Source organism: Echiichthys vipera, assembly GCF_963691815.1.
Source record: "Echiichthys vipera genome assembly, chromosome: 17".
Classification (NCBI taxonomy): Eukaryota; Metazoa; Chordata; class Actinopteri; order Perciformes; family Trachinidae; genus Echiichthys; species Echiichthys vipera.
In genome coordinates, this window is record NC_139842.1 from 22,208,095 (window position 1) to 22,232,191 (window position 24,097).

The 24,097-nt window shown below is 42.3% G+C and overlaps 1 protein-coding gene across 1 annotated transcript; it reads right to left on the bottom strand.

The window, feature by feature from the left end:
- Positions 1-3,637: 3,637 nt before the first annotated feature.
- cdc42ep1b (CDC42 effector protein (Rho GTPase binding) 1b) lies at positions 3,638-19,648 on the bottom strand. The gene is made up of 4 exons (XM_083931531.1): positions 19,507-19,648; positions 11,328-11,853; positions 9,520-10,063; positions 3,638-4,756 (listed from the first exon to the last, which is right to left on the bottom strand). Exons 3-4 carry the CDS (start codon positions 9,965-9,967, stop codon positions 4,116-4,118), a joined length of 1,089 nt encoding a protein of 362 aa, XP_083787657.1. The 5' UTR covers positions 9,968-10,063; positions 11,328-11,853; positions 19,507-19,648; the 3' UTR covers positions 3,638-4,115.
- Positions 19,649-24,097: the final 4,449 nt, after the last annotated feature.

Sequence of the window (24,097 nt, forward strand, 5' to 3'; positions counted from 1 at the left end):
ATAGCGATGGTCCAACACAAACCACTGTCATTACTAAACCCATAGAAGTTATAAAGGTTTATGTTTATTTACAGAGGACAGCGCTACCTTGTGTTAATCTGCATTTGTGTTAGTTTTAAATCAGTAACTAGGAAAGTAAAAGTGAAAGTAAGAGAGCTCTTTTTCCCCTTGCAAAGCCACACATTGTTTGTAATTCTGCTGTCTGCTGTTACCTTTGTATATACTTCAACGCAGTAGCAGAAGGATATTGGTTGAGTGGAGATTGATGCATAATATCTGACAGAATAGCAGCTGTTATTCCAAAAGAACCTTTCATTTGTCAGCCACGAGGTTGACTGTGTAAAAAATGACACATTTGAACAAGACCACTAATTATTGTCCAATAGACACTCAGCAGCAACACAGTAACAGCTGCTGTGATTGGCTATCAAGCGTCCCACAGTAAGGTATCCAAAAGCTTATGTGAATGTGACTACCTTAAAGTGTAATACGCCATTTCAGAATGATTGTAAACAACAGGTATCAAGATCCTTCCGGGTGGCAGAACGTGAGCAGCTTCCACTGACCTGAAGAGAGCCAGCTGCTACTGTAAACACTGTTACACAGTTAAAAATGAACGAGTGTTGTGTTTGGGGTTGAGCCGCCTAATACAGAGCAAAAGGTTTTATTGATTTCCCTTCAGAAAAAAATGAATGTATTCAGCGGGAACAGTGGGTGAGGAGGTTAAAGCGAGTGGACGTGGTCAAAAGTACCAGTGCTACAGAGGGGCCCTCAAGACTGCCTGCTGTAACAGGGCAGACTGGGAACCAAACCTCTATCATCGTGTATCAAACTTATCAAACTTTCTGTTTAACCTACAAATATAATGATGGTGTAATGTCTAGAGTTAATTAAATGGTGTTAAACTAAAGTCTAACTTCTTATCTTTGTAACCAAATATCGTTTTAACGGCCTGATTATCTTTGTGTTAACCAGAGTGGTCAAAAGGACGCTAACACCGTTGAATTAGCCGTGTGCTCTAGTCGGACACCCCCATCTCCTCGTCGTAAACACTGGGAGCTGCTGGTCGTCCACATCAACATCAATGTTGTCAACACATCTAGGACCATATTTCCGTCCTTCACAATAAAATGACATGCTTTAACAGCTCCAGAATATACCGTAAAGTCTTAAAGTCATGTTAATGTAAACCACCACTGAGCCGCTCAGGCTGAGCGTCGTTCTTACTGCTTTCTCTCATCAAGGTCACTTTCATATACTAATCAGACATGTAAATGCTCATGTACAAATGCACTTCGGTGCAAGTACAAGTGAAATTTCATATTTCCTTGGTGCAGATCACCCAGTGATTCAAGCTATTTACTCTGTTTTCTCGGTCGGAAGGGTTTGTTTACTAGGGGTGCCATCGGGGAACGCTTCAGCTTTTGCCATCTGGAAGAACGAATATTGTTGTTCTGACGTCATGGTGCAAAATCCTCCCATGGTCTTTTTCTGCACTTATATACATCAAATAAGACATAGAGACAGTTTTTTTTTTCGTGTAACAACGTGGCTAGCAGTGATTAGCTCGGGGCAGTACGGTGAAGGTATTAAAATGACTTTCTTACTGCTGAAAATATCACCAAACCTCTGCAGCAGCATGAGAAGAGTCTCTACACAGAAAACAAAGCACCAATGGGCTCCTTCCTTTGGGATTGACTTTGGTAATCCACTTGAATGGACTTTACTATGAGAGGAGCTGGTACAGGGGCCAGTAGGTAAGTCTTTAAAACATTCTTTTAATAAACTCTGTGTTCACTAACTATGTTGTTGGTGCTTTGTTTTCTGTGTAGGGACTCTTCTCATGCTGCTGCAGAGGTTTGCAGTTATTTTGAGCAGTATTAGTGGTTAAAAAAGACGTTTTAAATCATTCACCGTACTGCACCGAGCTAATCAGTGGTAGCCACGTCCGGCTGTCGACTGTCCGGGATTTCTCCTTTAACAGTTGATACACAAAAAACTGTCTTGGTGGCTTATTTGATGTGTGTAAGTGCCGAGACCACGGGAGGATTTTGCACCGGAATCACACTTTAAACCAAACTTAAAACAATCTATGTTTTGTATTTTGATTTTTTTCATTTTCATTGCATCGTCTTTCTGAACAATATCTACCAAAGTACCCTTTAAAATAAAACGTTTAATACCTCTAAGGCAGATTCTGTCCTCTGTACTGGACTAAATTAAAGGCTGATTCTCACCAATTCTGTCCTCCAAAACTGTCCATGGGATGTATAAAGTCATTCAGTGTACAGGTCTCTGTTGCTGTGGTCCTGTATGACACTTGCTGCTATTATTACTATTATTTATATATATATCTATGCCCTTTACTGCAATTGTTTCTACACTTATATCACTCTGGTGTATTAATTGCTATAACATGTTTGTCATATACACATTACTATACATATTATTATAGTTAATGTTAATTAATTGCCGTCCTCCATAGAGCTGGGTTTATTAGACATTCATACGTCATAAATAAATACTATATATAAATATTATTATTATTATTGATAATAAAAGTGCGATTTGCTGCTGCTAATGGGGGAATTGTTGGGTCTCTGTAAGTCATGAATAAGTCATAAGGTGTGCTCTAGACTTTATCTACGTATATGTTAAGTGTCTTGAGATAACTTTTGTTATGATTTGGCACTATAAATAAAAATTGTCCCAGAAGAGAAAAGAGAGGAAAAACCAACCAAGGGACATAGACTGCTTCTGTATAGGACTTATGACAACAACGTTAGCGACACGGAGAAATGTACCAGTATCTCTAACCAGACGGACACAGAAAGCATACAAGGTTTGCATGGACACAACTCCTCTACTTTCAGTAGCATTTGAGCTGCTCCTTCCTTGCTGCAGATACAGATACCCTAGCGTCAGAACCAACAGAGCAAAGCAGTCGTTTATTCCCATGGCAATAACACAATTAAATAAGATATGGGGAGGGGCACGACACAGGGACATTTCTGAAGTCTAACAGCAGTACTCTATATATTTATTACACAGGGCCTTTTGGGAAAATTGCAATAACTGACACTTTTTGACTGTATTATATTTATTAATGTGTGCATGTAAATGTAAGTGTCAGGGAATCAGTGTTGTAAATGTCTGAATTAATGTCTGTATCTGTGAATTGTGTGTAAATTTGTCTGTGCTGTAAATCAAATTGCCTCTCACGGACAAGCTACCTTATGTATAGGAATTTGGTGCTACACCCCTGACAAGGGCTGAAACAATGCAGCTGGCTTCTCCTCCGGCCAGGAGCTGAGCTTCGATTTGCTGCTTCACCAGTCCCCGGAGCAGCAGCGTCTGCCTGCGTCCGCACAGTTTGCTGGATATGTATCTGCACGGCACCAGCAGCACCAATACCATTACATAACCTTTCTGTGCCCCTTAACTTAAGTGTACATGGTCTCATAGCCAAACAAAGTATATTACACAGCTTAACAGCTGTTGAAGGGATTGGATGTGTGTTTAAAATAAAAAGCATACATTTCAAATCAGGCTTTTATTACATCAACCATGTCATTATAGAAAATAAATTCAACTAATACTGATAAAAGCTTAATAAACTATCCTATATACATGTTTCAGGTGCAGTGATCGCACAGATTTTGGAGGAATATCGGCTGTAATTGTATGACTTTCTCAGTTTTTAAACCCCCATTTTTTTTATTCCTGATCACAGTTCATTTATTCACAAGTGTTATAAAACAGTGTGAACCTCATCACTTCCTGCTGTCGAACATTGTGACTATGTAGTGAGGGATTACGTAGACTGTGGAAGGAAATAGAAAATTCATCGTCCAGTAAATTAAGTCAACTGTTGTGAGTATAATTAATGCAAAGCAGGTCATAATTCATTCACTTTGAAATGTTTGTTACTGATTCAACTAAAAAGCCATTATTACCAGTTTGTCCTGACAAAAATCCAGTGTGTCACTCATTCAGTGACCTGTATCTTTGAATGGAGGAACTGAGTAGAGAACAGTTGATCATGGCGATGCATGTGAGCAAAGGGGTATCACACAAGTGAGCGGAACTCACGTTCTTTCAGAGAGTTTCAACATCTAGACTTTGATCTCTTCCTCCTCTTCAGAAAAGGCATATGATGTTTTGCTGCTGTGGGAAAAAGCAGGAGAAGTTGCATTGTTGCTCCTGCTCGTACTCTTTGAGAAGGACCCTCCGCCGTAATGACGAGACAGCACGTCAGCTGCCTGCTGGAACCTTTCTGCCTCCATCACAGGCTCGGCTCTCTGAGGAGACCCGGTGCACACGTCCGGTGTCCTCAGAGACCTCCTCTCATCCTCTTGCTCTGTGCAGTTAGAGCTACAAGAGCGCCCCCTGCTGTTCATGTTACTGCGGAATGACCCGCCACTCATGGAGGGGTTGGGTGAAGTCACTTGAGGGCTCTGCACAGGCGTATCTGTTAGAGAGCTGTCGTCCTCTTCTTCCTTTTCCTCTCTTTCCTCTTCCTCACCTGCTGCCTGGCTGTGACTGGACATATAAAGGCAGCTGTTGTTGTCAATCAAGCTCAGAACCTCAGTCATAAGAGAAGGACCAAGGTCCACAGTGAACGAGGTGAGGGAGTCTGAGCGTGTCAGTGTGATGCCACAGCTGTCTGGTAGAGACTCTTTTCGGACAGCTCCATCTTGAAACTGTCTGTCGAGGCGAGAGAGGCGGGGCAGAGTGACAAATCCAGACTGCACACCTGCAAACAGACAGAAGAAGAAAACACACTAAGTCACTGAAATGATCTGAACTGATGACGCAACGTAAAGAAAACATGCAAGGGGAAAAGAAGGGACTGGAGTCTTTAAAGGTCCCATACAGGGGCCCTGCTTTTAAGAGGTTTGCAGACACATTGCAGGCTCATTTGGTTACATCACAACAGCACCGTAGTGTTACATCCGGGTAAAGACATTAAACTCAAGTGTCCCAACGAGCCATCAGGACTTCTATACAGTTCTGATGTCAAAACTATACTATATAAAGGTAGAAAATGCTCAGAGCAGACTGGTCTTTTTCAGGAGGGGGTCTTAAAGAGACAGGCGCTAAACTGAGTGTTTCAGACAGAAAGTGAATACAGACAGACAGGATGAGGAAAATAATTCATTCATTCATCTTCAACCGCTTATCCCGGGGTCGGGGTCGCGGGGGTGCTGGAGCTGATCCCAGCTGACATCGGGCGTGAGGCGGGGTACACCCTGGACAGGACGCCAGTCTATCACAGGGCACATAGAGACGTACAGAGACAGACAACCATTCACACCTACGGGCAATTTTAGACTCATCAATTAACCTAACACGTGCATGTCTGTGGACTGTTGGAGGAAGCCGGAGTACCCGGAGAAAACCCACGCAGACACGGGGAGAACATGCAAACTCCGCACAGAAAGGCCTCAAGTATGAACCTGAAAAGCAGCCCAACGATAGAAGACATCATCACTCTCTTTTGGTCAGTTACAAGGTGAAAGACTGTGACCTGGACAGCATTACTAAAAACCCATCTGTTTAATGAACTGACTTCAGTGCACAAAATGCAAGTCTATAACCTTCAGTCATGTTTGCAAATCATCATATCATTGTTAATCATATAATGTTTGGATAGCCCGTCAGCAGGCCTGGAGAACTTTTATCTCTCAGAGGCTGTGGTGGTGATATTACCATGTGAAACTAGACAATCTAAAGAAACCATTAGTACCAGCCATGACATACTTGCTGGTTAGGAAGAGGGCTACATAAAATTCTGAACTTAGGATTTATTCGTTTTTTTGAGAGAAAAACTGTTGCTTCCATTTTCAAAGGGGGTCCCTTCACCTCTGACCTCAAGATATCTGAGTACAATGAGTTCTCAAGGGTACCTCTGAGTCTCCCTTTACAGGCATGCCAACTTTATTATAATCCAGACAGTTTAGGATTAAATCCATGCAGTTATTCTCATGGAGTACAAACGTGTTATTTTGGTCTACTCTAAAATGTATTTGAGTATTTGAATATTTTGGCATGCTGGGTCCATGAACAGTCCTGAGTTAAATTGGGTCTGTAAAGCTGAGACTCTTGTGGATTCAATGAGCCCAACTGTATTCATGTGTGATAGTGTGAGTCTCCATAGTAACCATTTCATTGTAGTGAGAGCATTTTTGAAACTTGAGCTCACTGTATAAAATGAGCTGTTGTGACCTCTAATACAATCACAGCCTCAAGAAATGTTACAAACACAAATTAGAGACATGGAGCATTCAGAGGATGGATGGCTTTCTTACATATATTGACAATAATGGGGTTTCTGAGCAATTATATGCAAAATAATTGCTATTCAATCTGCCAAAAAATGCAATTCTTGCAGAAATCTCCACATATCAAAAGTTGTTGAACCCAAATCACAGCATGAGTTTTTCTATGGTGTTCTTAAAGGTCTGGGTGTCTTAATGTGATTTTATTGGAGGGAAACGGAATAATAACAAGTCCAGAATTGATGCAACCACCTATGTGCATAAAGACATAATGCTTCAAGCCCTTAAACACTCTTGAAATATAGGCGGCTAACCAAAACACAGAGGTTTTTTTTTTTTACAAATTTATGACTAGAACATCTCGACATACAGTGCTGAGCTACATCGCAAATTAATCTTCAGATTCCCAACTTTCACATGGTATACCACTTCTATGTGGTATCGTCTGTTGATCTGCTTTCTGCCCCTATACATCCCCTGTCCCCCACCCTCACCCGTCTATAAATACATTTAAACAGGCAGACTGCCCAGACATGACACTTTATACATTTGAAATCAAGAGGAAATATATACTATAAGTCTAGCATTTCCTTCACCACAGGGTGGCAGTATCTAACAACTGAGTAACACACTGTGTTATCTGTCTGTTGGACAGAATTAAAGGGGAACTACAATCATTTTCAGAATTCACTCCTGTGGTCTCAGATAACCCAAAAATATTAATACACAGGAACAACATTTTCCCAAATCCAAAAACTTGCTAGAACAAAAAGAACACTAAAATATTTTTTCTTTACCGTACTACAATCTCAATATTATAGAGCTTGTGCTCTAATTATTACCCAATTGTTACCTACTGTATATACAGTACCTAGTTTTGGAATACTCCTTTATGTTTCACTCTTTATATTATATCAAGATTAGAAACTGTTAAGCGTTGAATAATGACAAAAGCATGTGTGAAGGGTAACAGAGAGAATATGAAAAGATGGATGGAAATAATGACACTGGTGACAAAAAGCTCCCATCATCATCCTCCAGTCCAATGAAACACTCAGATTGGGTGAATTCCTTATGAATTGGGTAAGAAATCTGGAGACGAGAGGGGATTTCCAGTCCAGACTCTGCACACTGCTGCCTGATAAGCTCTGATTGGTTAGCAGATACTGCACATGAAGTGTTTTTGCTACTGAGCATTCAGGCAGTGACACATGCACACAGAGATGACAGGAAAATGCCCACTAAGTATCGGCCTTTCTCCCAAACCAGCTGTGTGTGTTTGTGTTTCTGGACTGAATTGTGTACAGGTGTTGCCTAGGTGATTCCAGATGACTCAGAAGAAGCCCGCCTGCTGGCTTTGTTGCAGGAATGTGAGAGTGATGTTGAAAAGGGGGCAACTTCACTCTCTCTGTTTGAGTGTTCACTGACATTTATAATCGTGTTTGTACCAAGTGAGCTCAGCACTTCTTTATGCCGTTTGGTCTGCTGGACCATGAATAGTGAGAACTGCAACTGCAATTACATAGTACACCACCAGATTTTTTTTTCTTATTCAGGTAGACTAATGCAATGCTCGTCAACCACCAACTTGTATTTTAGGTTTCTACTAGAACATGCTTTACTTTTTCGAAAAAAAATAAATACTGTTTATCTAAATACCCTGTATTCACTCTCTGTCTGAAACACTTAGTTATAGTGCCTGTCTCTTTAAGTCCCCCTCTTGAAAAAGCCCAATCGGCTCTGATTGGTCAGCGTTTTTAATGTCTTCTGTGGCTACACTCTAAGTTCCTCTGCGCCATCATTGCAGCCAGGGATTGTCCATAGACTGTTTAATAGAGATGGACGTAGCCTCTGGGTCTTAAAAATGAAGCCAGTGTGGAAGTGCCTTAAAGCTGCATTCTTACTATTTTCCAGCAGGGGCCGACTCCACTGGTTGCAATAAGAAGTCTGATTGTATAGAAGTCAGTGAGAAAATGGGCCTAATTCTCACTTGATTTATTACTTCGATAAGCATTTTCCTAATGGCTTTATGGTCTCAATTTTCAGTTTCAGCATGACGTTCATTTAGTATATGATGGTCCCATTTAGAGTGAAATGGATGATACAGCGCGGGTCCTTTAGTGCATGGCTGCCTTTTCATTTACAGGACATTATGCTTGCAACAAGAAAATAGCTGTGAACTTGTTTTTAGGTGTTGCCTTTGATACAGTTTCCCGATCTTGGCCATAGTGGGCTTTCACCTCATCAGAATTAACTGTGACACTTTTATCGCCTAAAATGCCTGTTGACGTTTGAAATCAGTTAATTGTGCAGCCTCACCGGCATGTACGCCAGGATCTGTACAGCCACACACTCACACTCACACTCACACTCACACTCACAAACACACACACACACACTCACACACACACACACACACACACACACACACACACACACACACACACACACACACACACACACACACACACATAGTTCAGACACTCATAAATAATGACCTATTGTCTATTTATTAAACCATACTTAAGTATAATGGGGCTGACACCCTTAATTGAAATCTTAGCTTGCTTTGAATGTAGATGGCCCTGTTCAGACCTAGCATTAACATGTGTCTTGGGGTGATCCAATCTCAAATGATCTCAGTACATAGGTTTACACCTTTCATTAGAATGTGTTTCCACATGAATCTTGAGTGACCACTTTTGATCAGATCTCACTTCCCTGCTCTATATGTAAAATCACACGTACATCATTTCTATTTTCAAAGACCGAATTTGTTGTGTTTTTCAACCAGCGGGATGCAGCAATGTACTTGCTGTGCCTAGTCTGTCAGAAATGAAAAGAAAATAACAATACAGACAGGGTCTGTTTCTTGGTGTGTTCCAGGAAAACACACCAAGGTGCCCAAGAAGTTTGATGTGCTTGTGATGTATCTTTTTGGGCTTTTTGAAATTTGACATCATGGATAAGGTCAGCTTTTGTGAGGACATCAGTTGAGTCCTTCGGTGTGGCCCAGGAGACATTAAAGTACACACTGCTGAAAGAATGCGGCCATATGCAGCCCAGACCCCCCACAAATGTAGTCTGAGTGATCAGAACTCAAGGTGTCCCCAATGTGTCTTGGGTGCATTCACATCTGTACTTAGAACTGTCCACTTGTTAATGCTAGGTCTGATCTTGCTACTTAGATGAGTTCCATAGACCCCATCCCATGCAGCAATTATCTATATTATCTCACCATATGTGCAGAGGGAGTCATCTGTGGAGCTGATGGAGCTGGAGAACATCACCCTCTGGAAGCACCCATTGGGGGAGTCTATGTTCAGCTGGGGCAGGGAGATGGCGTTCTTGATGATGGGTGAGACGTCTGGTGGCATGGATGACAAGTCCCGGAGGCCACCTCGCGGCACAGAGTTCTTCCGCACATGCCGAAACGTGCGGGTGAAGAATCCGGTTGTCTTGGAGCTGTTTGCTGAGTCCGGACTTCCTGGCTGGCTGACGCCCCCGTAGTTGCTCAGAAAGGAAGTGTCACCAAACACTTCCCCACCTCGACCAACATGCATAGTGTGTCGGAAGTCGCCCATTGGTGGGCTGATCATGTCCACTGAGAGTTCACTTTTGAAACGACGTTTCCCTTGAGAGCCAGACACAAGGCCCTTGATACCTGGCAGTTTTCCCAGACTCATGGTGGCAAAAAGTCATGTAATTTCCCTTTAATTTGAACGAGAGCGTCTGAGCTCTGATTGCATTTCAGTCAAGTTTAAATTCCACTTTAGGGCCCACTGTAAAACCAGAGAGAAAAAAATTAAAGTTGAGACAGTGAGAACAGAAAAAACAAATATGTGGTTGTTCAGTCTGCAGAGAATTTGTGTATAATCCATTCTCCACACAGCCAGAGACAACTATTCATTCACTGTCAGCCCGCAGTTTCACTCTGGATCTACCCTGAAAGATGCCAGTATGGATGCAGAGTCATTCAAGTCCCTGTCTACATCCCATTCCGCTTCTCCTCCTTCTCTCTCACAAAGGACTTTAAGCAGCGACTGTTGAAGAGACGGCTACAGCCTTCTAGAAACATTTCAGTGGATTCTTGCATTGTAGCCCAACTCTCTACTAGGGAGAACTACTGGTTTTCCTTACAGACTACAACGAAGACCTGTTGGGATGTTTCTGGAATGCTGGAGCTGTCCCTTCACCCATTGCTGCTTGAAGTCCCTCTACTCTCATGCACAGCTAATGCACATGGCCGACACTCAGCTCACATCTCCTTCACAACAACAACAACAACTCTCAGTCATGACAAAATAACAAAGATGATGAATTACAAGGCCATACTTTGTTTCCTGTGGTTACCACAGCTTGTGTGGTTGGAGTGCTTGGGGCTGGCCGGACTCTTGTTCAGATCTGGTTTAGCGAATGACAGTTTAGAAATGCAAAGTGCAGCCGCAACTGCAAATATGTTGAGGCTTGATTTCGGCCAAACAATTCAGCTGGTGAGACTGACAAAAGTAATAAAATAGACTGAGGTTGTACACTTTTGCAGTCAGTCTCAACTTACATTGTACATGCAACACTAATAAGAGGATCAGCCTTATAAAACCACAGTCTTTTTAATTGGCCTCTAACCCCCACCTAGTAAAAGAAGCTTTTTTAAGTAGCACATAGGTCAAAAGAAGGACTTTAAATAACTCTGTTTAGGAAATGTAGATTGAGTTGCTTTATAGGCTCATTTTCACCAGACCGTGGCTTCCCCTCTCACGGTTAATCCGATTTCAGGTTAGTAAATGACTTTACAGTATGTCTGTGATGTTACTCAGTTTTCTTTACTGCAGCATCCCACCCACACTGTTCAAACACTGAATGAAACCCATGCATGAAGGACCCAAACCCATTAATTGGAAAATGAAAATGATGTGATCATGATCTACATTTCTCCTGCCTTATCTTTTTAGCCACAGAAGCCTTTGGTCATTTTCTGTAACCCTGTGCTTTTAAAGCAAAAGCAGCTGAGAGTTAACACAGCAGTATCTCCACATTGTAGCTTACTGGCAGAGAGTCCTTTTTGCATGTGTCTTCAATAGATCTCAACTTCTGAGAGGATCTTGTGTGTCCCGTGCACTCGTCTTCTTCAAAGTCAAGGCAGAGAGAGCTTGGGGTCCACTGCCATGCACCGTCTCCCACTAAAGAGGTTTATCCATGTGTGGCACCACACTGTCCCTGGGACATCCTGTCACCAGCCTTGCTTCTTTGTCCTCCGTTCCCCTTGTCCCTCTGCACCCAAGACGCCAGACCTTTGAGAGGCACTGAATACAATCAGATCAAAGAAAAAAGGAGGGCGATGCTTTCTTGAAAAGGGCAATAAAGTAAAGTGGTGTAATCCAGCGACTGTTATGTCTGCATCATCCTGGAGAAAAATAAGGCTCATCCAGGATTGTCCATGCACTGGATTAGCTGTTAATCCCTTCTGTCTTCCCTCCCTCTCTGACTCCCTCACTTGCTCTCTGCCTTCTTCAATCCACTTAGTTCCCCAATGGTTTCCAGGTAGGGGGGCTTCTGTGTTTCATTTGGCCAGCTAGGAGAACAGACAGAGAGAAAAGGGAGAGAGATGTGAGTTACACACAAGACCAAAGAGCTTTCAGACGCACATAAATGTGTCAGGAAACTAAAACGCTGGATTGACGGATGTTAGGGATTGTTATTCTCTTGCTCTCGGTTGCCTGAGGAGTCTGCAGGTTCTCCAGAGTTTGTTCAGGGACTGAACCTGACAAATAAAACCGGAGTACAACGGGACCTTCAGAGTCTTTTGTGTCCTTTGTTAGTCTGACTCATATGATTAATATTCATTATTTGTACAAACGCTTTCCATTATTCTCTCCTGAGTCAACAGCATTTTTCTACAGTTACAGAGTTTACAATTATATATGTTTAAGCAATAGCTCACTTCAGGCTGTGGTATGTTGGGATTATTATGATGTGTGCTATTGCTTTGATAAAACGTTATCAAGTTTGGCAAAATAAAAGTTATAGACACATTCAGATTTAAATAGATTTTATTAATAAATGCTAATGTTCACAATCAAAAGGCCCATCTGGGTTGGCTGCCTGCACAGACCTATGCTATGGGATGCATAGCAGCTATAATTCACCAAGTCACAAACAAACTAACCGATCGAGGCAGATTACAACTACTGTAAAAATGACTGCTTTTGTCAAAGGAGTCTGGTGGCTTTGAAGGGAGGACAGATAATGACTGCAGTTCCTCATCATAAAAAAGGCCGTCTGACAGAAGGTTATTTTCTCAGACCTGGAGTCCTACTGAATTGTGCAAAGGCATCAGACGTCACAGCCGTTGTATGTGGTTAGTATACCACGGCTATGAACCATTCAGCCGATGCTACATGTCTTAAAATTTAGCACTGGCATGATTAGGATATTAGGGTGACACGTGGTATGGTGGTTAGCACTGTCACCTCCCAGCGAGAGGGTTCCCGGTTCGAATTGATGACTCTAAGTTGCCCGTAGGTGTGAATGGTTGTCTGTCTCTGTTTGTCTCTACGTGCCCTGCGATAAACTGGAGTCCTGTCCAAGGTGTACCTCGCCTCACGCCCAATGTCAGCTGGGATCGGCTCGGTTTATTTTTTTCAAATAAACTGAATTAAAAATGAAAACAATTTTATGAGGCGTGACATAAAAACAACAAGAACCCCTGTCTGCACATGTTCAACCACACTGAGCTGCAGAGAGGCCAGGTCTGCGACGTTCATATCATAAATTCACTTCTCCAGAGATATGAATGTCTCCCACATCCTCCCTGTGTATCTGTTTTTCCTGGATACACTCGAGCCTCTTCTTCCTGTCTGCTGAAGAAACCACTCCAGAGCAGAGCGAGCACTGGTAAGCTCCAAACACGTGACCTCTCCAAACCACAGCCAGAGTTGGATTAATGTCGCAGGCGTTACTAGCCGAGGCTGCTGCCGGGCCAATCTGGACCTGTGACATAAGAACTTGAGCTAGGTGATGGTGCCACTCTTACTGGGCACTGATTACCATCCCTAAATCCTTAACAAATCCCAAAATTTCTACAGGACAAATGTTCACGGGGGCCATCACAGGGAGCGTTCACTGTCTCTAACCTAGAAATAGGGAAGGAGGGAAGATGAAAGTATGGATGTGACAGAAAGAGTATTCAATTTAAGAGAGAGAGCATTCATAAAGAGGAGGTAGGATGGATTTTAGTTGCCTGACCACTTCTGATCCCTCAGCTCAGTAACGTTTAGCTTAAGAGAGCGATTAAGGCCTGTGGGGCACGAGAAGGTGAAAGGCAGAGGAACATAACAAAGACAGACAAACATCCACTGTCACTGTCAACACAATATCAACATCATCAAGTTTGGATAAAATCAGATCATACCAGAAATTGATGAATACCTTCATACCAACCCACCCCTATTTGTTTTCTGCTCTCTCATCTGTACTTCATTTCAGTCATCTGATGCCTAACTCACAGCTTTTTCATGGTGTAATTAACATGTTTTATCCTGCTTTAATAGCTGCCAATTTCATTTACCTCAGTCTTTTACAAGGTTTTCTACTTCCTTCGTGGCTTTGTGAGCAGTAAACACATCTCAACTCAAATCTCTGCGTCTACAATAAACTGTAATACCAGCTCAGAAATGAACTTTATTCAGAAAAGTGGCCTCATTAGAAACACACAAAAAGACATTTGGATCTGCCAAACATGTTATTTATCTGTAAACTGTACCATAAACATGTTTTATGTAAGCTGCCTAATTGCAGAGACAGACGGGCTTGGGAAGGTAAAATGGGAACAGATTGCAATGGGGAAAGCAGACTTGACGCCATCTATTATGACCAACATCAAATAAAGGATCTGAGGACGCTGATGAGAAACTCATTTTTACCTCCTGTCTTTATCTTTAGGTTGTTTTTTTGCACACTTCTATTTTCTGCTCTTCTTTCAATCACCCTTGCTGTGTTTTACCTCTCTGTTTTCCCTCTGTCACAAACTTACACACATTCTTGTACTTCTGTCTTTGTGAGGACACTCATAATGCATTCCCTAGCCCCTTACCCTAACCCAGGGATGGGCCATTCCTGTCCTGGAGGGCCACTGTCCTGCATGTTTTAGGTTTCTCTCTGCTCTAACACACCTGATTCTAATGATCCGCTCGTTATCAAGCAGCTGATGCTCGTCACAGTCGGATTATTGTTAGACTCAGGTGTGTTAGGGTAGGGAGAAACCTAAAACATGCCGGACAGTGGCCCTCCAGGACCGGAATTGCCTACCCCTGCCCTAAGCTTATTCTAACACCAACCTTAAAACCGACCACACCAAAAAATACACTTTATTATTTAGTGTTTGTTGCAAAGTCTCAGACTCTGTAACAAACGTCTACTAAAACACTTTGATTACCAGCTGCGCATGTTGGCGCAAGATCTGGTTAAGCCGTGCACGTGCTGCTCACTCGTTGTCTGTCCAGCAAAACACTGCACACGTAAAAATTGAATATTCAAACAACAACATATTTTTCTGTATGTGTTGTTTTTATTTGTGAGACTTTGCAACAAGCGTCTCTCTGCTAAAACACGTTGGATACCAGCTGCTCACGTCGGCGAAAGATGGTTAAGCAGTACGTGCGCTATCTCGCTCGTTGTCTGTCGAGTGAAACACTGCACCGAAGGTTAGGACACAATTCAGAGACAGTTCAGAACGAGTTATATGCAATGTATTTTGTGGAAAACGTGTGTCTTCTGGTAATTTGACTTTGCACAAAGTGCACTTGTTTTCAGAGACAGTATTTTTTTTTCTCTACGGTACTCCCTCCAAATCTTTTAGTACCAGGCCAGTACTGGCATCCTTTCACCCCTGCTCTTAACCCTCAAGCAGGCCTTTGAAAAAGTGAGGACTGACCAAAATGTCCTCACTTTCCAAAAAGGTCCTCTCTCTGTAGGGAAAATACTAAATTTGGTCCTCACAAAGATAGATGTACAAGTACACACACACAATGTCAAATGTATTTCCCTTCTCTGTCACGCTCCTTGGTGCAAGCAGATTTAATGTCTTAGTCAAACATCTGGTACCACAGAGCCACAAATTGCAGAACCGGGCTCCAATGACATCTGAGGGAAATCACAGTGGCTCCGAAAGAGACCGTCTGTGTTCTCAAACATGGACTTACACAAACAAACGGACACACACACATGCACACACACACACACACACACACACACACACACACACACACACACACACACACACACACACGGCTGCATCACAGTATGTCAGCTCTGAGGTTGCTTCCTGCCCTGGACCGGAGGACCATGGTCCTTTTACAGAACGGAACCAGTCAACTGTGGTTGAGGTCAGTACACCCTGACCATTACGCATGGCTCCAAAATACAACATGCACTCAGTTTACAAGGATCTCCTGCTGCAACGTGGCACTACACTGCTAAGCCTGCCAGGTCCTTATGGTGAGGGTGTGTGTAGTCTGTGTGTCTCTGCACTACAGTAAAGTGACATACTCTGTATTCACCAATATCTTCCTGACCCTAAAAAAGTCTTAAACCACAGAATTGTGAATCTGTGTTCATATGATGATGAAACCCATTGCCCTCGTAAATCTGTAAAGTGCATGACACTTGATCCTAATTTGCGTAGGTAAACAACCTGCCAATCCACATAAAAGGGCACAGGACTGCAGGTCCAATCTGTAACATCTTGCAGCGGCACTAAAGGTAAATGCCAATGTGCAAGGAAGACCATGGGTGCAGAAGTAGGCCTACTTTGGGACTATGACTCCCATTATCAGTCTCTCTTTATTTATTTTTCAACTATTATATTATTGTTAATTATTATTAGAGAAATGTCACCATCTGATTTACGGTTCCACATTATGGCTATAAGATAAATCACATTTTTTGTCCCTTGGCAGATGAAAACAAGTAAACAACAAATAATAAACGTGAACATAATTGATGTGATTGAAGTGATTGCAGTGTTAATGTGGCATTTATCTACTTTAAATACCATAATGATTTGTTTAGATTCTGTTCTTACCTAAGAACAAATGCCAAATAAGAAACAATGGTTACTATAAGTGCATAAGTGAACAGTTGGTGAATGAAGCTCAAAGTGATCAGACTGCAATGATAGCTAACTGTCATGATTTATGAATGTAGTGATATCTGGTTGGTGTGTGTGATATCTGGGTGTGAATATGTCACCGAGTGTAGCCACGAAGCTAGTGTTTTACGTGTTATTTTCACAGTGTACATTTTTTTAAAAAGTGTCTTAACTGCCTACCAGGCAAAGCAGAAAAAAAACAACCAAGAGAAAAACACCACACTCCAAAGAATATTTACGCTGTGAAAATAACATGCACACACTAGCTTCCTGGCTTCACTATGTGACGATCACACAGGGTCATGATGTTATCTGACAACATCAGACTGCAAGAACAGATATGACTGATATATATGGGTCATATCTGAACAACTGTGACTTCAACTTCCTGTTCACTCCCTCTCACACTTTGCTTAATGCACTACTGAGTCAACAGAATAACTCACAAGTCCCAAGGAGAAGCATTTGAGAGGAGAAGCATTGAATGAACATTTGACCTCTTCAGCTAGTTCAGTGAGTCCTTTTTGCAGCACAAAGAAAACATTACAAAACAACAGCGGGCTCAACAACCAAATCAATCAGGTTCAACCCTTTCTGTCCTTCACTAGTTTCAAGAAATCTTTTCTCTCTTTTTTACTTTTGTCAACAGAACACAGGGGGAAATGAGGCCGAGTGACAGTGAGGTGCAAACACATTTCATTTCAATAGCCATGCTGAACAAAGAGCATTAGGAAACGATGCCTCTCCAAACTTCCACCTATAGCCAACATAAACAGAGAGGCACTGTTAGAGTGGTCGTTTAAAGGACCGCTCAATAGAGTGCTGCAGGAATGACTCCTAAAAGCCATAAAACACATTTTTTTTGCAAATCTGGTTCCCTCGTCTGAAAGTCAATGTTTTATTTAATGAGTTCTTGGTCAGATGCATTATAACGGTCTGTGGTTGACACAAGCTTAAGAGGTTTAATGTTTTGTTCTACAACAGTAAATAGGTCAGCAAATTCCCAAACTAAATAAGACTACAAACGTCATCACGCTGCACACGTGAATTCAGTTGGAAGCTAGCTTAGTGTAGTTGTTTATTAATGTTAACTCTTATTACCTTATTTACTCTTCAAAATGTGGTTAAAGTGGTGGTTATTTGTGAGGATTATCTTCCTGAACAAAACATGTGCGTAACTTTTGTTCACCACACAGTTTATTTTCTGCAAAAATCCAAAATCAAATGGAAAATCCTGTTGACTTGTTGTCGAGGGATCCAGGGCGATGCAAACTTCTGTGTCAGCCTACAAAAATATGTCATCCATGTTTTAGAAAAATGATGTGATGTGTGGTTCAGTTTAGTTTGGCCATTTCACCAGATCATATTGAATACACTGGTAATAATCAATAAATAAACATTAAGCTAATGCCTTTCTTGCATTAAGAAACAAGAAGATATACAAGAAAACCTGAAGACTTGACTTATTACACACACCCCCTTTTAACATTAAATATTATCATGTGCTTCCATTCATTTATAAAAGTGACTCTCTATCACTTTAGATCTTTATGATTTTTCATTTTGTCCTATTTTATGTCACAAACATCACCTTTTGTGAAACCAAATTTTCAAGGTGTCTTCGTGGTGACACATCACAATCAAATAAAATCTCATAGCGAGCCCTATTTCATGCACATTTTTTTATTTAGTTTAGTGTTTTGGTCCTTGCTTGTGGTCACAGTGTCCACTGGAGCCCTGCGCCGCTGCAGGGACAGACAGAGTGTCCAGATGTTTGGACATTTGCAGTCCCTCTAACTATGACGGCACCTCCCTGACAGGCTGCCAGTCCGCTGATCTGAGATCTGGCACTATGCTAGGACAGTTGTTCTGTGGTTCCACTGGAGGAACACAGTGACCGATTGATTTGACTGTTTCCACCAAACGTCCATTCAAACCAAGCTGCAGTTCATGTTACTATCACTGAGGTCCCAGGACATATGATACAGCGAGGACAGTTCATATTTAAATAACAGGTGCTATTATAATATGAGCCCAAACCACTGGACTAATGGGAAGTAGTGCTGCAGAAGAGGATGTACAGATGATGGAGGGTAACATAGTGTAGGCGCTCATGTGAAAGGACTTCAGAGTCTCACCACTGCAAACACTGATACCAGGGTGGAGCGTATAAATGCCAAATTGTAGCATTTGGAAAAGTTTTCCCGTTATTGTAATGCTGTTTTTTTCTGTGTTGTCAGGATTATAAAATCACTTCCTCCCGACATTTTTTACTGAATAATGATGCACTGATGAGTCATAGGAGTACCATAAAAAAAGAATAACAAAATAGACGTGGAATATAAAGAGAAATTACATTTGTTTTCACATTTACATGTTCACGTTTATATTTATTTATGCTTTTGTAAATGAATTACCGTATTTTCTTCTCTCTCTCCCTCCCTCCCTCTCTTATATATATAAAAATTATTTATTTTTTTGTCATTTTATTTGGTTTTTGATTTTGCATACATACTAACAGTCAAACAATCAACATGAAGGCCTAAAGTAAAAGCATACATAAGGGGAGTGGTACATTTCTTTATTAATGCTTTTAAATGTTTGTGTATGTATTTTATCCTTTTTATGATTATTTTCCCTCCCTATGTCTTTTGCTTTTCCCATAAAAGAAACAAACCAATACATAAAAATAAAATAAAAATAAAAATAAAGATTATTACTTCTTTTACACGTGTATTCTTTTTAATGGCAGACATGGACACAGACTATTTGTCCCTTTTGGAGCTCTGATAGTTGTCTTAAGTGTACATGTGTTATTCAAAGCTGCTGTTAATCGGCATTCAGACATATAGCAGTGATTATAACTGTGATCAAGTCCATCAGGGATTGAATTACATTCTTTTGTCTGAATCGTTTAGAAACATGAACTTTTGCGCTCTTTCCGTAAGCTTCACTTATAGAGAGCCAACAAGACTGTGTCGTAACTTACCGATGTCGAGTTCACATTAGCTATTTGCATTTACACGACATATATGAAACAAAAGGATTTACTAACTCCGCTTCTCAGAGTCATCTTACCTTAGAACGAAGTCCGAACTCAGTCCCTTTGCACAGACGCGACCTCACCACCTGTTGTCTCTCTCATCCTCCGTTTGCGCTCCTGTGTTTCCGCTTGGACGTGAACTGTGCATCAGTGCAGCGCAACTGCGCAGAGGCTCTGTGCTGCTGCCGACAATAGTGGAAGGAGATGGAGAGGAGGAGGAGGAAGAGGAGGAGGAAGAGGAAGAGGAGAAGGAAGAGGAGGAGGAAGAGGAGGAGGACGAAGAGCAGGAGGAGGAGGAAGCGGAGGAGGAAGAGGGGGAGGAAGAGGAAGAGGAGGAGGAAGCTGAGGAGGAGGAGGAGGAAGAGGAGGAGGAGGAGGAGGAAGAGGTGGAGGAGGAGGAAGAGGTGGAGGAAGAGGAAGAGGAGGAGGAAGCTGAGGAGGAGGAGGAAGAGGAGGAGGAAGAGGAAGAGGTGGAGGAGGAGAAAGAGGTGGAGGAGGAGGAAGAGGAGGAGGAGGAGGAAGATGAGGAGGAGGAGGAAGAGGGGAGGGGAGGAGGAGGGGAGGAAGAGGAGGAGGAAGAGGAGGAGGAAAAGGAAGAGGAGGAGGAGGAGGAGGGGAGGAGGAGGAGGAAGAAGAGGAGGAGGAAGAGGAAGAGGAGGGGAGGAGGGGAAGAGGAAGAGGAAGAGGAGGAGGAGGAAGAAGAGGAAGAAGAGGAGAAAGAGGATGAAGAGGAGGAGGGGAGGAAGAGGAAGAAGAGGAGGAAGAGGAGTAGGAAGCCCTAACCCTAATCCTAAAAGAGAACGTATAGTCGATACTTGAACTGTGTGTGTGCGTGTGTGTGTGTGTGTGTGTGTGTATGTGTGTGTGTGTGTGCTATGTGTGTGTGTGTGTGCGTGTGTGTGTGTGTGTGTGTGTGTGTGTGTATGTGTGTGTGTGTGTGTATGTGTGTGTGTGTGTGTGTGTGTGTGTGTGTATGTGTGTGTGTGTGTGTGTGTGTGTGTGTGTGTGTGTGTGTGTGTGTGTGTGTGTGTGTGTATGTGTGTGTGAGGAGCCTCCTGATGCTCGTACTCATCTTATCCTTGGACCCTCTCTCTGTCGTTACCTTAGACTAATGTTTGACATGTGAACCTACTTTAACGTACAAGTCCTCAGGAGGTCGATTGTTCCTACCCTCTGACACCACCCACGGGAAGCTTTCCTTAGTGGGCACCTTTAGTGGTAGCAGCAGATTAACACATCTTCATACCTAAAAGGAACGGTGGCAGTTTCAATATTGAGAAAGAGTCTCAGTTTGGTTAGGTTCACGTTGGGTTGGTTCAGTTAGGTCTGGCTCAGCAGATGTGCTAGCACCGTGATAAAGCCGGGGCCCTTTTGCCATGTCCCCTATCTGTTTTGCAAGGTTCATGTCCACTTAGCTCTGCCCAAGATAATTGTGATTGTTTTAAAGAAATACAAACAAGCCAGAGTGTTTTTCCCCTATCCCCGCATGATAAGCTGGTGCAGCCAGACCATACTCCACCGCTGGTAATGTTAGACTAGGTTCAGGAAAAGATCACGGTATGGGTTGAATAAGTGGCCTAGGCTATGTTTCTGACATACTGCTGATTTTCTGGGCCTACTTTCTTCTAACTCCCATACTCATATCAGAAACCTTGGAGTAACACTAGATAGTTCTTTTAAATTTGACAGGCAGGTTAGTTCTCCACATAACGCCAGTCTTCTGTCCGCTTCAAGATTGATTTTGAAACTTTTATTTGTTTTTCAAGCTCTTAACGGATTGGCACCGCTGTACTTAACTGAACTTTTACAATGTCACACTCCAGCCAGAGCGCTGAGGTCGGCAGATCAACTGCTGCTGGAAGTCCAGGACCAGACGGAAAACCAGAGGGGACCGAGCCTTTGCGGCGGCTGCCCAGAGTCTCTGGAACAGCCTGCCCTGGCACATTAGATCAGCCCCGACCCACCTGTTCTCCATGGCTTTTATTCTAGTTGTGTTGTATTGCATGGTCTTGCTGAACTGTACAGTACTGGTCGACTGTTGGTCGTTTAAAATGTGCTCTATAAATAAAGTTTGATTTGATTTGATAGTTACGTAAAACGTGATCTGACAACGCATACACATATAATACGTTAAAATAAGTAAACTTTTGGTTTGACATGAAAGTTGAACAGCAGTCTCCTCCAATGGATGTAATTAGAGAACAGGATACAGTGTTTGAGGCCAAATTCATTCCTATAATCTGCTCAGTGGTGCAGGAAGCCTAAATAGTGGTGCAGGAAGCCTATATATATAGAGAGAGAAATATATTATGTATATGTGTATATATATATATATATATATATATATATATATATAAACCTTTCGCTCGTCAAGCTGGCTAGTTCTGGTTTAACTCCGGCTAACTTGAATGGGGATTTAATCGTGTGGCTCTTCTAGACTTTCAAAATGCTATCAGTTTGAATGGTTTTATTTCTGATAGTGAAACTGATTTACGGGGTTGTGACCAGAGGGCATCCCGTGATGGACACCGCCGTTACAATTCCACCGTTAGGCCACTATGTCAAAATGCCTTCCTTCCTGGGGGCCTGGGACCTCCTCTCTATTTTGTGGCTCTTCATGCTACGTCACCTGACACCTTTGCTCCCGTCATAATCACCACAGCCACTAGAGATCGTCGCTCCTAAAATGTAAATATGGGTCATATTACGCTGCTTGTACAAATGCAACGTGTTCTCATGAACAGGTCCGTACCGAAGTCTACGAAAAGATATGCACAGAAATTCACACGAAAAAACACGCTCATGGACCCAAGATCGGAATGGAAGTCAAAATATGCCTAACCAGGAGTCCAACAACGCAGAAAAACAATAATTTTAGCCAACACAAAGTGACGATACCGTTAGGCATGAAAAACTCTTGGTTAGTATTAGAAAAAAGATAGATTGGTTTAGTACGGGCAGGAATTGAAGCCTGCTCCTTTGGCTTAAAGTCCTGTGTTATAGGAGGCAGCCACCTCCCAAGCCTGTCTCCTTCCATGGTTGCTTGCTGTCTTATACTACATCACATGCTTTCACTATGGGGAATACACACAAATTACTGCGCAATACTTTTAATTGTTATTTGTACGAGAACGGCATGAGAACAGCCTTACAAATAAGCTACAGTATGTGATCGTTTATTCAAGAGGACAGTCTCTTAATTCAACATAATTCAATTTATAACTCAATTCAATTTTATTTACAGTGCCAAATCATAACAAAAGTTAACTCAGGACACTTGACATATACGAAGTAGGTAAAGACCACACTCTATGACTTATTTATGGTTTACATAGGCCCAACAATTCCCTCATGAGTAGCAACCTTGTGCACACAGTGGCGACGAAAACCTTCCCTTTAACAGCCAGCTCTATGGAGGACGGACATCTGTCCCCCTTCCTCTCCTGGAGGAACAACAACACAGGCTGCATTTACTTGGATACTTAATCAAAAACGGGCTGAAATATGCAGCCAACACAATGACACACAGACTAACACAGATATCATCTTTGACCTCTGTAAACATGATCTCTTAAGAGTTCCCATGGGTGTCATCAACCTTTCTTCTCTCAGTGACCTGTCTTCACTTCACTCTTGACAAAAATACACTCATCCCCCTTTTCCAGTTAGGCACCACAAATGTACGTGTGTGAGAGTGTGTGTGCATCAGAATAAGACATCGGCCAAGAGGGCTTTTTTTTAATCCATTTTACTTTCAGAGGCTAAAAAAGAATACAAGCTCAGACAGGCTGGGGAGTGTGTGTTATGTGTGCATCATACAGTACATTCATCAGGACATTACACCTCATTCACTGTTTGTCCATGGACCTGTCAAATGTAATGCACAAATGAATAAAAATGAATATCCCATGATGGGTGGGGGGATAAATGAAAACAGGAGAAGGCTGGATTGACTGAGGGAGGAGATAAAAGGGAGAAGGGAGAAGGGTGGACACCAGAGAGGAGGCTGTCAACTCAGAGCAGAGGGAAAGGGGAGGTGAGTGAAGGGAAAGAGATGTGAAGGGAGGTGGAGTGGGCTTTGACAACAGACATGAGAAATAGAGGGATCATCTTCTCTGTGAATCTGGGAGGACGAGCAGATCCTGTCGACAACAGCTGCAAAGTATCAGACGCTCTGATGATGAGGGTCAAGAGGTCAAGAAAGGGGAGAGAGCAATGACAGGAAACTCAACACCATCAACTTATAAAATCATGTTGAAAAGGTTGTCTCTGAAAAAAAGTGACGTAGAGATCCAACATGGAAAAACTGGACCAAACATGAAGCTCAGGGGTATCAAAGGAGGAAAGAGAAGGAGGCAGAGAGGAAGGAGTGCTAGTCAAACAGGATGAGAGACAGAAACAGAACAGTTTTTTCTTCACAGGAAACGACTTTCTCACAAAAGGGAGGCAGACAAGAAGCTATTTCAGATGCTAGAACTCATTTTGTGTTGTATTCAGCAGCTCACTATCGTTGCTGCCACTCAAAAAAAACCTGTGTAAAGGTGACACTCTTCATGGGGGTTGTATTTTTTCAGCTTGTGAATCTGGCTCCTGCTCCCATAAAACCCAGATGTGCATTTGGAGAAC